Source organism: Jaculus jaculus, chromosome 1, assembly GCF_020740685.1.
Source record: "Jaculus jaculus isolate mJacJac1 chromosome 1, mJacJac1.mat.Y.cur, whole genome shotgun sequence".
Lineage (NCBI taxonomy): Eukaryota > Metazoa > Chordata > Mammalia > Rodentia > Dipodidae > Jaculus > Jaculus jaculus.
Genome location: NC_059102.1, coordinates 130233981 through 130247740, shown reverse-complemented (window position 1 = coordinate 130247740; position 13760 = coordinate 130233981). Strand labels below are relative to the sequence as shown.

The window sequence follows — 13760 nt, the reverse complement described above, 5'->3', positions numbered from 1 at the left end:
GCTACCCTGTCCACTTCCACCATACCTGGTAGTCAAAAGTTCCTGGTTGCTCCCAAAGGTCCTTAGCACCACGGAGGTCCTCCAAGCTCTTGGCTTGGCCCAGTGGCTGCAGGGGGGTCTCCACATCCAGACTGCTGAAGACATCTTCCAAGAGGTCGATGCTGGCAGCTCGGTCAGGTGGGGCAGGGACAGGGCCCCGGGGCTCCTGTGCCAGCTGCTCCAGGCTCTCTGCCTCATCACCTTCTGCACTGTCGGACTCCTTGAGTGTCCGGTACGGCTGTGGCCTGGGAGGAGACAGAGACAGCTGGATTCTCTCAGCCAGAGCATCTGTGGGAGGAGTGGGTAGTGCCAGCCCCAAGAATGTTTGGGCCTCCAGAACCAGGAGCCTCTGGGACAGGATACTGTCCTAGCATTCCCGTGTGACTGAAGACTGGTGGCTCAAGGATTTGACTTGCACCTTCAGAAAGAACTTTGCCTAGATTTGGTTCTGCCACTTGGTGGCCTTGGGAAAGTGGCTCTCGTTCGCACTTGCTTTGAGGGGACCACATACTTTACCCAGAGCCACAGGAGAGGAATGGGGACATCTGTAGGTGGACATACGTACTACCATTCCCTCCATCCATAGCTGCAGTAAGGTCCTTTGAACACTCACGGAGAACCTCTCCAGAGCACAGCTACTCAGAGAGCCCAGGATCTCTGAGGGAACCTCTAGAGTTCAGCTTGTGTGAGTGACCTCTGTTTAATCTCTGGTACCACCTCTGGCTGTGGGAACTTGGACACATCACTTAAGCTTTCTGAGCCTCGGCTACTCGGGTAGTGACTATAGGGGCAAGTACAGGAGGTGCATGGAGGCTGGGGACAGCATCAACCAGTAGGCATGGCTGTCACTCACGCAGCCTCTGGACTTTCTCTAGGTTCTGATTCCTTTTGCTTTCCTTTCCCACCACGTGGTGAGGGTGCCTGCCTGCCTTACCCTGACCTCTAGTGGAGGCTGGCGGAGCAGCACCCCATCTCTGGGGTTAGGCAGGACTGGGCTCAAGGTGCTGGACAAGTGGGCAGAGGGCACCACCTACTGGTCATAAGCAGGTTGACACCAAAGTCCTGAAGGAATCGGGCAGAGGACAGTCCCTGCAGCTGGCAGGGACTCAGGGATTCCACTACCACACTGAAGTAACAGAATCAGCCTTTGGAGCGAGACTTATCAGCCCTCTTATAGACAAAGAGATGGAAACTCAGAGAAGTTGAGCTACTCACTCCATGTCTCACAGCATCTGGCAAGAAGCAGAAACGACAGCCAAGTCTGAGAGACTAAGTCTCTTCCTCACTCTTAGCAAGCTATTTGGCTATGGAATTAAAGAGTCCAATCTAATGTGATAATGGGATAAAGAACCAGTGTGCTTCTTCAACGTAAGCAAGTGCAGTTCTATTAGCCCTTGTGTCTTGAGTTAGGATAGAACAGCTCCTTCTCATTCCATTTTTGTTTTTTGCATGTATATGTGGTGGTGGTGTGTGAACATGTGCACACAATGTGTATGTGTGAGTGAGTGAGTGTGTGTGTGTGTGTGTGTGTGTGTGTGTGTATGTAGAGGCCAGAAAATGTTGGGGGTCCTCTCTTATTGCTAATCGGTGTGTTTCCTTGAGGCAGAGTCTCACTGAACCTGGAGCTGCCATTTGGGTCAGACTGGCTGACCAGTGAGCCCCAGAAATTCTCTACTCCTCATAGGACTGGGGTAACAGGCACACATGGTGATGCCCAGCTGTTTATGTGGATGCTGGGGGATCCAACTCAGGTTGAATCAGGTCCTATGAGGTCCTTGTGCTTGAGCAGCAACAATTCTTGCCTGCTGAGCCATCTCCCCAGTTCCACAGCACCTTTTAAACATGTACACGAAGGCCTGACCTGACTGAGGCTTGGACCAAGGAAGGGAACTTCAACCATCATTTAAATAGGAAAACATTGGGGCTGGGAGCTGGCTCAGTGGTAGAGTGCTTACCTAGCACGTGTGAGGTCTGGGTTCAATTTCTAGCATCAAAAAAATAAACCAAAGCAAAACAAAAAACCAAAAACAAAATTAAACACCCTCAGTTAATTCAGAGTATGATGAGGTGGGACCCTGGACTTGACCTGCTGGCCTCATCAGTGGGAGAGTATTCAGGAGCCACCCAAACAAGCTACTTTTCCTGCAAGGTGACCGGTGACCTGAAGTTGACACATGGGTGAACATGACTTATTTCAATGCTTCTAAGTAATAAGTAGAAGACACACAAAATCTATCTTATCACAGACATTGTTCAGGACAAGGCTGATTCTTAAAACATTTAAAATAAAAAATGCAGAACTGGGGAGATGGCTCAGTGTTTGCTTGCAAAGCCTGACAGCCCAGGTTTAATTCTTCAGTACTATATAAGGCCAGACACAAAAGGTGGTTCACGCTTCTTCTGGAGTTCACTTGCTATGGCAAGAGGCCCTGGTATGCCTAGTACTGTATAAATAATAAATAAGTAAATAAAGAAAATATTTAAAAAAATTCAAGGGTGCCTATGAAGGTGGAATACCACAGACTGTCTAAGTGAATGTACTCGGAAGGGTTGATCTGCTGGGAGGAAAAGGGCCAGGATGATCCTACTCTGTGAGGGCATTGGCAGGAGGCAGAGTGTTCCTGGATGAATTTGTAGGCTCAGCCCATGGGAGGAGAGACCTGGTGCTGAGGTTAGACAAGCTCCTGGCAGTGAAGTGGCTAGCAGCTTGCTCCCTGGAGCCTGTGCACACCTGTATGCTCATGGTGAAGAGCACGCCAAAGCTTGGAATTACCTGTTTGTGTGTGTTGGGGGGCGGGGGGGACTGGCAAAGAAAGAGGCTACAAACAATTGCTTCTGAGATAGCTGGACCTTCTTTTTTTTTTTTTTTTTAAAGGTTAGCCTTCCTTTACTTTGACCTAGGTTATAAATAATACTTTTAAAAACTATGTATTTTATTTTCATTTATTTGAGAGAGAGAGGAGAAAGAAAGGAAGAGAGAGGGAGAAAGGAAGATAGATAGATAGATAGATAGATAGAGAGAGAGAGAGAGAATATGGGTACACTAGGGCCTCTAGCCACTACAAATGAACTCCAGAGGCCTACACCACCTTGTGCAGCTGGCTTACATGGGTCCTGAGGAATCAAACCTGGGTCCTTTGTCTTTGCAGGCAAGCACATTAACCACTAAGCCAACTCCCCAGCCCCAAACTATTATTAAAAGCCAGACAGGGTGGCACATGCCTTAGTCCCAGCACTCAGAAGGCTGAGGTTGGAGGATTACCTTAAGTTCAAGAAGAGTCTGGGGCGACATAATGAGTGCCAGATCAGCCTGGCTAGAGTGAGACCTTGTCTCAACTTCCTCCCCAACACCTACCAAAGCTATCTTAAATTCCAAACAGGTCAGAATATGTAGATAGGCTAAGACTATTATGTTTTTATGTAGTTGGTTTTGTCTTCTTTTGAGACAGTGTTCTTTCTGTGTAGTCTATACTAGCCTGGAACTTGTCATGTGGCCCAGGCTAGCTTCAAACTCATAATCCTATTACCTCAGCCTCCCAAGTGCTGGGATTACAAATTGGGATTATATCATCACACCTGGCTGATATTAATATACATGTTTCATATTATTAAACTTTGCTCTTTACTTAAAATCTGACTTTGTACCTCCATGGCATACTAAGATGCATTGAGAAAAGGATCAGCAAGCAGTGTTTTGCAGCTGTCATTAACCACCTTCCCCATTTGCTTATAGGAAGGGATCCATGCTCCTGTCTCATCCCGTCCCTCACTCTGCTATCACAGCCTCTGTGGGGCTGGCAGCATAGGGGCCGGAGAGGAGGTCTGGGGAGGTGGCATCCACCTTGCAATTTGGCACTGAAGCACTCCCCCCCACACACTACAAGAGCAAGCAGTTCCAGTCCCCATAGCCCCCCGCCCCATGCATCCTGAGTATCACCAAGTTGAGCCCAAGAGCTGGAAGGAAGAAGAGAGACCATTCAAAGGGAGCAGAGAAGAAAAAGCTTTCGGTGAAGCCGGTGCATGGGGCCTCTTCCCGCCGGCATTCCTCGTCAGAGGAGTCTTCAGAGAGGAAGACAGCATAGTGTCGCAAGGGCTTTACCAGGCTGGACAGAGGAAGACAAGAGAGAAGTAGCAGTTAGGGCTCCATCAGAGTGCATGGGGTGGGAAGGAGAAGGCCTGAGGGCGCTTAACAGCAGAAAAGAAACTGGGGTTGTCAAGCGTGTTAAGAGCTTGAACTTGTCACCCAGTCATGCCCAACCTTGCAATCCCGCTTCTAGTAGCATAACCCCAACTTAAGAAAGACTCGTCCAAAGATGCTCACTGCAGCTCTGGTTATAACATCAAGACATGAAAGCTCTCAGCTTCCAGTACAGGAACGGGGCACAGCTTACTGAATGCTATCCTCTCATTAAGTGTAATGCTTATGGAGAAAATTTTACACCTGGAGACAGATTTGTAATTTTTAGTTGCCCTTCCCAATTTGTAGGCTCCATAACTACATAATCAATTGTGGGTTGAAGATATCTGGAGAAAAAAAAAAAACTGCATCTGTACTGAATATGTATAGATCTTTCCCCCATCTTATTATTCCCCAAATACAGTTTGAGAGCAATTTACATAGCACTTACACTAGATTAACCATAAGTAATCTGGAGATAATTTAAAGTAAAAAGTCCCATAAGGGACTTGAGCATCCCGGATTTGGCATCTGGAACCAATTCTCCAAGGATATTGTATTTTCTCTCATCTACCTGTGGAAAATTGCATAGGAAAAAGAATGGAAAAGCACTGCCTAAATGTCAGTAATAGCTGGTGGGATTATGGGAAATCCCCTCCCCCACACTTTTATTTTTCTACAGTGAGCATATCTATTTCAATAATCAGGGAAAAATTTAAAAATGAAAAAGTTAAGGAAAGAAGTGAGCCACATGGAAGAGCTCTCTCGAGAATGTTCTGATTAGCAGCACTCTCTAGAGTCTCCCTCGGATGCTTCTTCAGAGAGACTTTTTCATCTGTGATGTGGAAATTAAATATTCATTGTTATAAAAAATACATCTCCCTTGTCAGCCACCTGTGAGCTCTACCTCTATAAACAAACACACCAAGCCTCCAGAATCCACACCCGGGTCCTATGAATTATATACTGGCCAGGGCCTTGGGCTTGGGTGAGAAGAGTGAGACCTGTAGACAATGGTTCAAATCCATGCCCCACCATATATGCTGCTCTGGTTGTATTTAGAGGAACAGGTCCTATGGCTCTATCCCACCCAGTGGCTTAGCTTGCTATAAGGAGCCTTGGGAGACAATAACGAAGTGTGGGGATGAGAGTAAGGACGAGATGTGGGGTGCTCAGTAGGGCTATCTGCTTTCTCTCAAGTCAGCCCAAGTGACCTCTTTCCTGAACTTTCCATATTGATTTCTTTCAGGTTTTATTCAGGGAAGGACAACATATTTAAAATGAGCACAAGGTGAGGGATAGCAGCTGTTCCTGAGGATTGGGATGGGACCCTGAACAGACAGCGCTACGATTCCTGCTGCTGGTGCTAACCCATTGCCACTCAAAGCTGGCTGCCAGAGCCCCCGAGGGTCTGAGCATTTCCATCCCTGTGCCCGCATTTCTTTGTCTATCTTCGTAGATCGGGTAGGTGGAATTTTGTCCTTAAACTGTGGTTGAGGATTCCCAGGGAGACCATAAGCTAGCCTCAGGCCACCTCGGTGCTTAGGAAGAGGACACACTTCAATATTTAGTTGCCTGCCCCCAACATGTAGTCTCTACAGACACATAGTCAATCAATTGTGGGTTGAAGACATACGCAGAAAAAAAACTGCATCTGGGGCTGGAGAGATGGCTTAGTGGTTAAGCACTTGCCTATGAAGCCTAAGGACCATGGTTCGAGGCTTGATTCTCCAGGATCCACGTTAGCCAGATGCACAAGGGGGCGCATGCATCTGGAGTTTGTTTGCAGTGGCTGGAGGCCCTGGCGTGCCCATTCCCTCTCTCGATCTGCCTCTTTCTCTCTGTCTGTCACTCTCAAATAAGTAAATAAAAATGAACAAAAATAAAAAAATAAAAAAAATGCATCTGTACTGAATATGTACAGACCTTTCCTCCTGTCTTATTACTTGTCAAATACTGTTCTGGAGGAAAGAGGGGATTGGGTCAGAGGATGCTGAGGGCAGGAGGCTCTGACTTGCAGAAATGTCCTGGCACAAGACTTAATTCCTGCTGCTTCCACAGTAAATAAGGGTGAGCAGAAAGACTTTCTCCACACAGCCACAAATCTTGATTTCAATCACAAATCCAAACCTGCAACTCTTCTGCCTAAACCTAGCAAATGTGCCACTCTGAACTGGAATACCACTCCCTTCAGATATGGGTGGAATAAATGTACTGTGTAAAGAATGAGGAGGAAGAATGTTGAGATATCGGGGCTCCATGCCTGTCTGGAAGTCAGGGGACCCACTTGCATCCCTAGCTCAGGGCTGATCCTTACCATGTATGTGGTGGGGAATGGGGATAGCAGGCTCACAGTAGCAGTTACCTTCTCTTTGCGAGGACAAAACACCTGCTTAGAGGCAGCTGATGGGAGGAAAGGTTTTATTTTGGCTTACAGTCTCAAGGGGGAAGTTCTGTCATGACAGGCAAAGCATGGCAGAGCAGAGGCTGGGCATCATATCTTGTCACACCAGCTGGGAGGCAGAAGCAAGAGTGAAATAGATATGAACACCCAGTGGAGATGGACTAGTAACCCTCAAGGGTCACCCCTAGTAGCCCACCTTCTCCAGCAAGGCTCTGCCAGCTGGAGATTGAGTATGGGGCTTAATCCCAAGCACATGAGGCTATGGGGGACACTGCACAAACTACCACATCCACTCCACTCTGAGCAGTTCAAAGAACATGCTGCAGGTAGGTGAGGTATTGCCCAGTGCCATGCACAAATAGGGCAGGGCAGGATGGGTGTTGCCTACTTCTGTGGCCTCCTCCCACCATCCCCCTACATTTTAGCCAGCTTACCATCCCTAATACACCAGCCTTATATAATCTTGCCTACTGTACTGCCTGCCCTTTATCTTGAAGATTTGACCCAAATGTCATCTGTAGGAAGTACTCTGGGGTGCCTGCCTCTCCTTGTCTGTGTATCTTGGTGCCTTCTATATCTCATTAATCCTATACTCCTGTGTCTGAGTTGAGCTTCTCAAGGGCAGGGACCTGGCTTGCTCTTTTCTTCCATCTGGAGCCCATATAGCATGATGAAGGTTTGTGGTTGAATGAGTGAGAGCTGGCACTCATGTGGATCCTTCCACCAATTTGTGACTGTGGTAGATGTGTTCCCTTTCCTGGTCTCCTACTTGTCCTCTGAGATGCTCAGGCATGGAGGTTGTTGGGACCAAGAGCTGGCAGAAGCCCAAGGAAAGTGTTCAGATGGACATTCACAAGCAGGAGCTGTGCACAGCAGTCTAGCAGGAAGGAATCACTACACCAACCTACAGAGTACAACTGTCCACCTGTCCACCCATTTGTGCATTAACCATGGGGTACTTCTGACTGCTTGTGAGCAGATCAAGTGTTAGCTGACCACCAGGGGCCACTGTTGAAGGAGACAGAAGTGACAGAGGGACCTGCCTAGGAAGCAATCAGCAGATTCCAGACCAGGATGTCAGTCATGAGAGCCTTTATTTTCCTGTCACAATGCTAATGGCAGATGGATACAAGCTCTTGTTTGGTCACATGAAGGGAGGCTTTCTGATCTGTGAATACCTTTCTAATGCCCACCCAAGCTTAGCCTTTGGCATGTGGTACAGAGAGCCCAGAGTTTTCACGATGGATGAGCCCTTGGCAGGTATGAGCATACAGGGATGGGTTAAGGAAGGAAAGAAAACCTCATTTTCAAGCCTAATTTCTTCTTCTGTTGCTACTCCTGGCCAGGAAGGATGTCTACAACACACCACTGCTTGCTCTTTCCCTTCCTTTCTTTTCTTCCTTCCTTCTTTCTTTCCTTTTAAATATTTTTATTTATTTGAGAGAAAGAGAGAGAAACAGGCAGAGAGAATGGGAGCACCAAGGTCTCCTGCCTCTGCAAACTACAAGAGCATGCACCACTTTGTGCATCTGGCTTTATGTGGATACTGGGGAATCGAACCCAGGTTGTTAAGCTTTGCTTAAATGCTGAGCCATTTCTCCAGCCCTCTTTCCCCTCCCCTCTCCTCCCCTTTCTTTCCTTTCTTCCTTCCTCATTTTTTTTTTTTTTTTTGAGATAGGGTCTTACTCTAGACTGACCTGGAACTCAACTCTGCAGTCCTAGGCTGGTCTCAAACTCCTATGTGCGCCTCCCCAGTGCTGAGATTAAAGGTGTGTCCCACCACAACTGGCTCACAGCATTGTTTCTTAAAAGTGATGGGTACCAGGGTGAAACTTGCTATGTGATATGGTCAGATCAGAACTTTGTCATATCCAGGCCACATGGAAGACCATGATACCGCTAGCAGAACTCATACATTCCGGACTAAATAATGCCCAAGTAATTTCTCACTAATTCCTCATGACAGACTAAGAAGCTAAGGCTAAAAGAGGAAGAGGCCCTTGCTTGGGGTCACATAGCAGTTGAAGGAGGAGCCAGAGTGGAATCTGGATTCACCTTTTCTAAACCGTGGTGGGGTCCTGCTTATTTCCTAGATGTGAAATAATGAAAGGTAGAGTGTGGCCCCTCCTACTTTTCATTAAAAGTAGGGTTTCAAAATAAACTTATTTAAATTCAGCTGCTCATGTTCTCCCATAAAATGTATAGCCAGGTATTTGTCAGAGATAAAGGATAAACCATCCAAAACGTCCAGGTTTAAATTTTTTATTAGCTTAAGGCAGGAAATGGGAGAGAATGTACCTCTTTCCTCATTAACCCAATTCAGCTACTATCCTGCAGTCTGCCCCCCACCACTTGCCTGGATTTTATTACACACAAAGGGTTGTCTGGGAAAAGGCATGTCGTGGTGAACTTGGCTACCCAGTGAGAGCTGCAATGTCTCTGTATGTGAGAGAAAAGCTCTCTGTCTATCACACTCAGACTCCATCATCCCCACTTCGAGATGCCCCTGGCTTGCCCACTGAGCTGTGGAGTTCCCATGCAGATGACTCCAAAGCCCTTTCTAATGTTTGGTTTAACGTGTCGCCGGTTAGCACGCGCATGTGACAGTGGTGACAGGCGAGGCTGTTCCTTTTTAAATACCATGTCATAGACACAGCATCAGGTAGCGGGGACGTGCTCTGTGCTCTCTGCTGTGCCGGGATCGGGCCGGCTTATTTTTTAATGAGGAAGATCTGCATCTTGAGAGTTTTTTCATGTGTCACATCGCTTGGACAAATCAGCAGCACGTCACACTGGCCCAAAATGAAATGCTGACAAATGTAGATATTTCAAATTTAATTGACATTTAAATGTACTTGAGATAAAGATGGGAAGAAATCAGCTAGGACTCGGCCTCTCGAGGTAACGAAGGGGAGCCAGTGATCATCTTAGAAGGATCATTTCACTGGGCACAAAGGGCTTGGCTACTCTGCATCCCTCAGCACATGAACCTGGTGGAGTGATGAGTATGCACAGGCCCCAGGAGAAGGTCAGGTTGTCCATCTTCTTCTTTCCCCTTCCTTTCTGGGGACCTTGGCAATGTCACTTTGCCTCCCCAAGACCTTGACTTCTTTCCTGTAGGTAGAGATTGTACAGCCCTTCTGAAGGTCTGATCAGAAAAATGAAACTCACTGAGGGCACTGCATAGCACCTGGCATGTATTGAACATTCAGCTGCCATCCACATGCCCCATTTGCCGGCCAGAGAAGAGATGCTTGGCACCTGTATGCTGCTCAAGGTCTTCCTCCAGTGGTCAGGGCTAAAAAGGTGGTAGCTGCCTTTCAGGTGCATAGTTCTCCACTGGCCATATCTCCATGCATGGCAATGCCATTTTGCCTGGAGCTCCCACTTCTCCCTACCTCCATGACACAGGGCAGTTTCCCCAAGCACAAGCCTCATAGAGGACAAGAAATCTGAAAAGGCTCTGAAGCAAGCGGAGGGTCTCTGGGGTGCCAATATAGCTGGGGACCTTTGAGAAAGCTCAGAGCTGGCCTGAATCTGCTCCTGAGTGGCACCGAGTAGAAGCTGCTGTCCTGAGCAGGGAACTGTTGACCACAGCGGGAACTGGCTGCACATGGACCTTTGCACCAGGGCATGTAAGAATCCACTGAAGAATAAGGCCTACTGGTTTTCACCAGTCACCATGGCAATAAGAGAGTGTTCACTGGTGATGGTGAGAAACCAGGTCCTTTAACTCCCTTAGAAACTAGCTCTGCCAGGAGATAGTGGGGTAGGGAACGTCACTCACTTAGAGCCTCCTGGATGAGGTTCTCCTGGGAGGTACTGTGGAGGCCACATTTTCATCATGAGCACAGTGAAAGTGACCTGGTGCCCAGAGGTACTCCTGTGGAGCAGCAAGACATAGGCAAGGAAGACCAGCAGAGGCTGGGCCTGGTGATGGAGGCCTGGGGCCAGCACAAGAACTGAAGGCTCAGGGGACCATGACCATAGTTGATAGGTGAGACAGCGGTGTCCATGGCAGTCCTGATGTGTGGCCTGGCCCCAAGCAAGTCCTTCTACACACTAGAAGCCTACATGTATGGCTTAAAATAATCCTGGCTGTGAAGATTCTGGGCATGCTGGGAAGTTAATCAAGACCACACATGTGAGAGGCCTAGGCAAGCTACAGGCTTTTGATCCAGGGCAGTGTGGAATGTGGAAGTGACTTGGGAAGGGTGGCAAAGCCTTTCAGCACTGACCAAAATGGTGACTTTTCAGGGCTGAGCCCCTTTGTCCAAAGTACCCTAAAGGAACAAATTTCTGCTGTGGTGATGAAACACTAGTCAGTCTTCCCTCTGAGTGTGGGGAGAGGAGGCTGCAGGCATGTGGCTCTTGCTCTTCAGCAGCTGTGGATCATCTGGGCTCCTTGGAGTGGGGACAGGCTCCTGCAGATCCCTGCTTTTCTAGTCTGGGCTCTGGGTCAATGTCCAACTTCAGGATTATCTTTGTCTCTACTGTCCGGAATCCACTGGGTTAGGGGTGAGTCAGGTCAGAAGGCTCTTGCTCTGCTAATTGGGTCTGTGACCTTCTGCTTGGATGTTTGGGCTCTGGATGCTCAGGCAGTAGGTTCTGGCAGCCTGCCAGAGGGTAGCACCAAGACAGCTGTCCTCACTCCCTGGAGCTGAGGGCTCAGCTGGCATCTTGGAAGCTTGCTTTCGGGGCTGGTGGCATCTCGTAACTGTTTCATGATGGGGCAGGAGAGATACTGGCAGCTTTACAGCTGCTTTGAATATACTCCATCCTGAATACATGTGACACACAGTAGGTGCTCATGACCTGCTGGCGGTTGTTAACTGGACCTGCCCCCTCTCCAAAGTGCCAGGCTATGAGCACATAATTCCTGTGTTCACTCAATCAGGAAGCATCTTTGAGCAGAGGTCTGGAATAAGCTCTGGTTTGACAGTCAGAGCTAAAGGACATAGAGCTGTGTGTGTGTATGTGCACGTGCAAGCACATGTAAGTGTGGATGAGACATCAGAAGGATCTACAACAGTGTAGGTCTGAGCTACATCCAGGAAGACTGGGGACTGGGGTTCAGGAAGGGAGGTAGGTGGGTTTCAGTGAGCTGAGGCTGCTGCAGATGCCATTGGGTGGGGGGAGGGAGGCCATGTCCTGCTAATTTAGGATGACAGTATGCTCTTGTGTGCAATCTTCCAAACCATGATCCTCAATGCCCTCAGGTGTGTTAAAAGGAGCTGGGCGTGGTGGCGCACACCTTTAATCCCAGCACTCAGGAGACAGAGGTAGGAGGATTGCTGTTAGTTCAAGGCCACCCTGAGATTACATAGTGAATTCCAGGTCAGTCTGGGAAACAGTGAAATACTATCTCCAAAAAACAAAAACAAAGAAAAATAATTTTAAAAAAAGGGGGAGAGAGAGAGAGAGAAAGAGAGAGAGAAAGAGGGGGGGTGGAGAGAGGAAGAAGAAGAAGAAGAAGAAGCAGCAGCAGCAGCAGCAGCAGCATCTGAGTTTCACACTGGTGGGCTGGGATGCCAACTGAGCATGTTGGGTGCTGAAGTCCTGACCATGCACTGGGCTACTGTCCAAGTGACTGACCCCATCCCCAGGTTGGCTCTGGGCTGTGCAGGAGGGAAAGGGGTTTGGCCCCATTGTGATCTTGTGTTGAGGAGCACGAGATATGTCTGTAGTGATGAGGCAGTTAATTTTGTGACAATGAGACTACTGGCCGTGAGAGGCAACTATAGAGCATTTTGAGACCTAGGCTTTGGGCAGAGTTCTCACCAAATGCTTCTGGAGGCTTCTTCTGATCTGATTTGAATCTTTGGGGCCTCAGTGCTGGCTGGGGTCATGCTGCACTATTGATATTTTCACACACAGTTCCTCATCAGCGTGGGCTGGCCATGTGGTAACTAGACTGTCTGTTCAACCAGCACACCTGCCTGCACATTCCCCATCCAGAGGATTCTAATGCCAGCTCCCCAGACTCCTGGGGAGTGCAGTTCTGGAGGAAGAACAAGGATACTCTGTTCTAGAAGTTACTGAGCTCCACAGAGCAGACATCTTCCTGTAGGACAGGTGGGTGTACAGGCTTGGAAATCAAGATGCAGAGTTGAAAGTCAGCTCTGCTATTAACTAGCTGTGTAGCCAAGGGCAGGGACAACCTCTTGGACTCTCAGTCATGCCTGTAAAATAGAACTCATAACACCTCTCATGATTTCTCATGAGGATCAAATGAAATGGTGTATGTAAAGTGCTTAGCACATAGTTCTCAGCTAATGGTAGCTGTTAATTCCATTTCTTATAATGATAGAAAATGAGAGAAAGTGAGGAGGACAGGGATATTTCTCTGGCATTTTCATATGAATGAAAACTTGGGAAACATGTAAAGATCTTCTATGGAAGCTTAAGTAGAGTCTAAACATACACACAATAGGATCTTCTGTGGTCACAAATGACAGGGGTTATCAAGAAATATGACAAGTCCACTCAATTGGACACAGCAAACATGGTGGTGCTCCAAAAAGCACAGACAGGAAAAAGCCTGGAGGGGAATGTGCAGAGGCTTACATGTAGCTGAATGGGGGAGTGGGATTCAGAATGAACTTGTTTCTTTACCCTGACTTCCAGGCTATCTTTAAGGCTATTGGATTATTCTGATACACAAAATTCCTTGAAAAGAGCAATTTTATACAGCTCTAGTGGCAGAGGTGAGGAGGGCAATGACTCATGGTTTCCTGAGGGCTGAATCTGGACTCTTCTTGTTTGTGTTTGAGACAGGGTGTCATGGAGGCCTGGTTGGCCTCAGTTCACTATGAAGTCTTGGATGACTTCCTGCCTCTACTTTTTAAGTATTGGGATTACAAGTGTGCTCCACCACCCAGGTTGGGGCTTTTCCTATGCAGAAAGACCAATGAAACTTAAATAATTAATATGCCACCAGCTGAGCCCTTAAGTGACAGAGTGTATGTCTCACCTATTTGGAGATAAGGTATACAGTCAAGAGAGTTCAGCAGGGCATGGCCCCTCAAGTTGCCCACCACCTTCAAGCCCTAACCTCAGGCCTTGCAAGATGGTCCTACAGAGGGACTAGGGACTGGATGCTTTCCCTCCATACTCTCAGCCACTTGGTTAGAGCCACTT

At 47.9% G+C, this 13760-nt stretch overlaps 1 protein-coding gene across 7 annotated transcripts in view; it reads right to left on the bottom strand.

The window, feature by feature from the left end:
* Positions 1-13760, bottom strand: part of Dennd1a (DENN domain containing 1A) — a 573141-nt gene that overhangs the window by 2164 nt on the left and 557217 nt on the right. For 6 of the 7 annotated variants that reach the window (XM_045142267.1, XM_045142266.1, XM_045142262.1 and 3 more), the window contains 2 exons: positions 4014-4142; positions 26-284 (listed from right to left, as the gene is read on the bottom strand). In XM_045142267.1, coding sequence (XP_044998202.1) covers positions 26-284; positions 4014-4142 — 388 coding nt within the window. The remainder of the gene's footprint in view (positions 1-25; positions 285-4013; positions 4143-13760) is intronic. The other variant, XM_004662787.2, reaches the window with a different exon arrangement.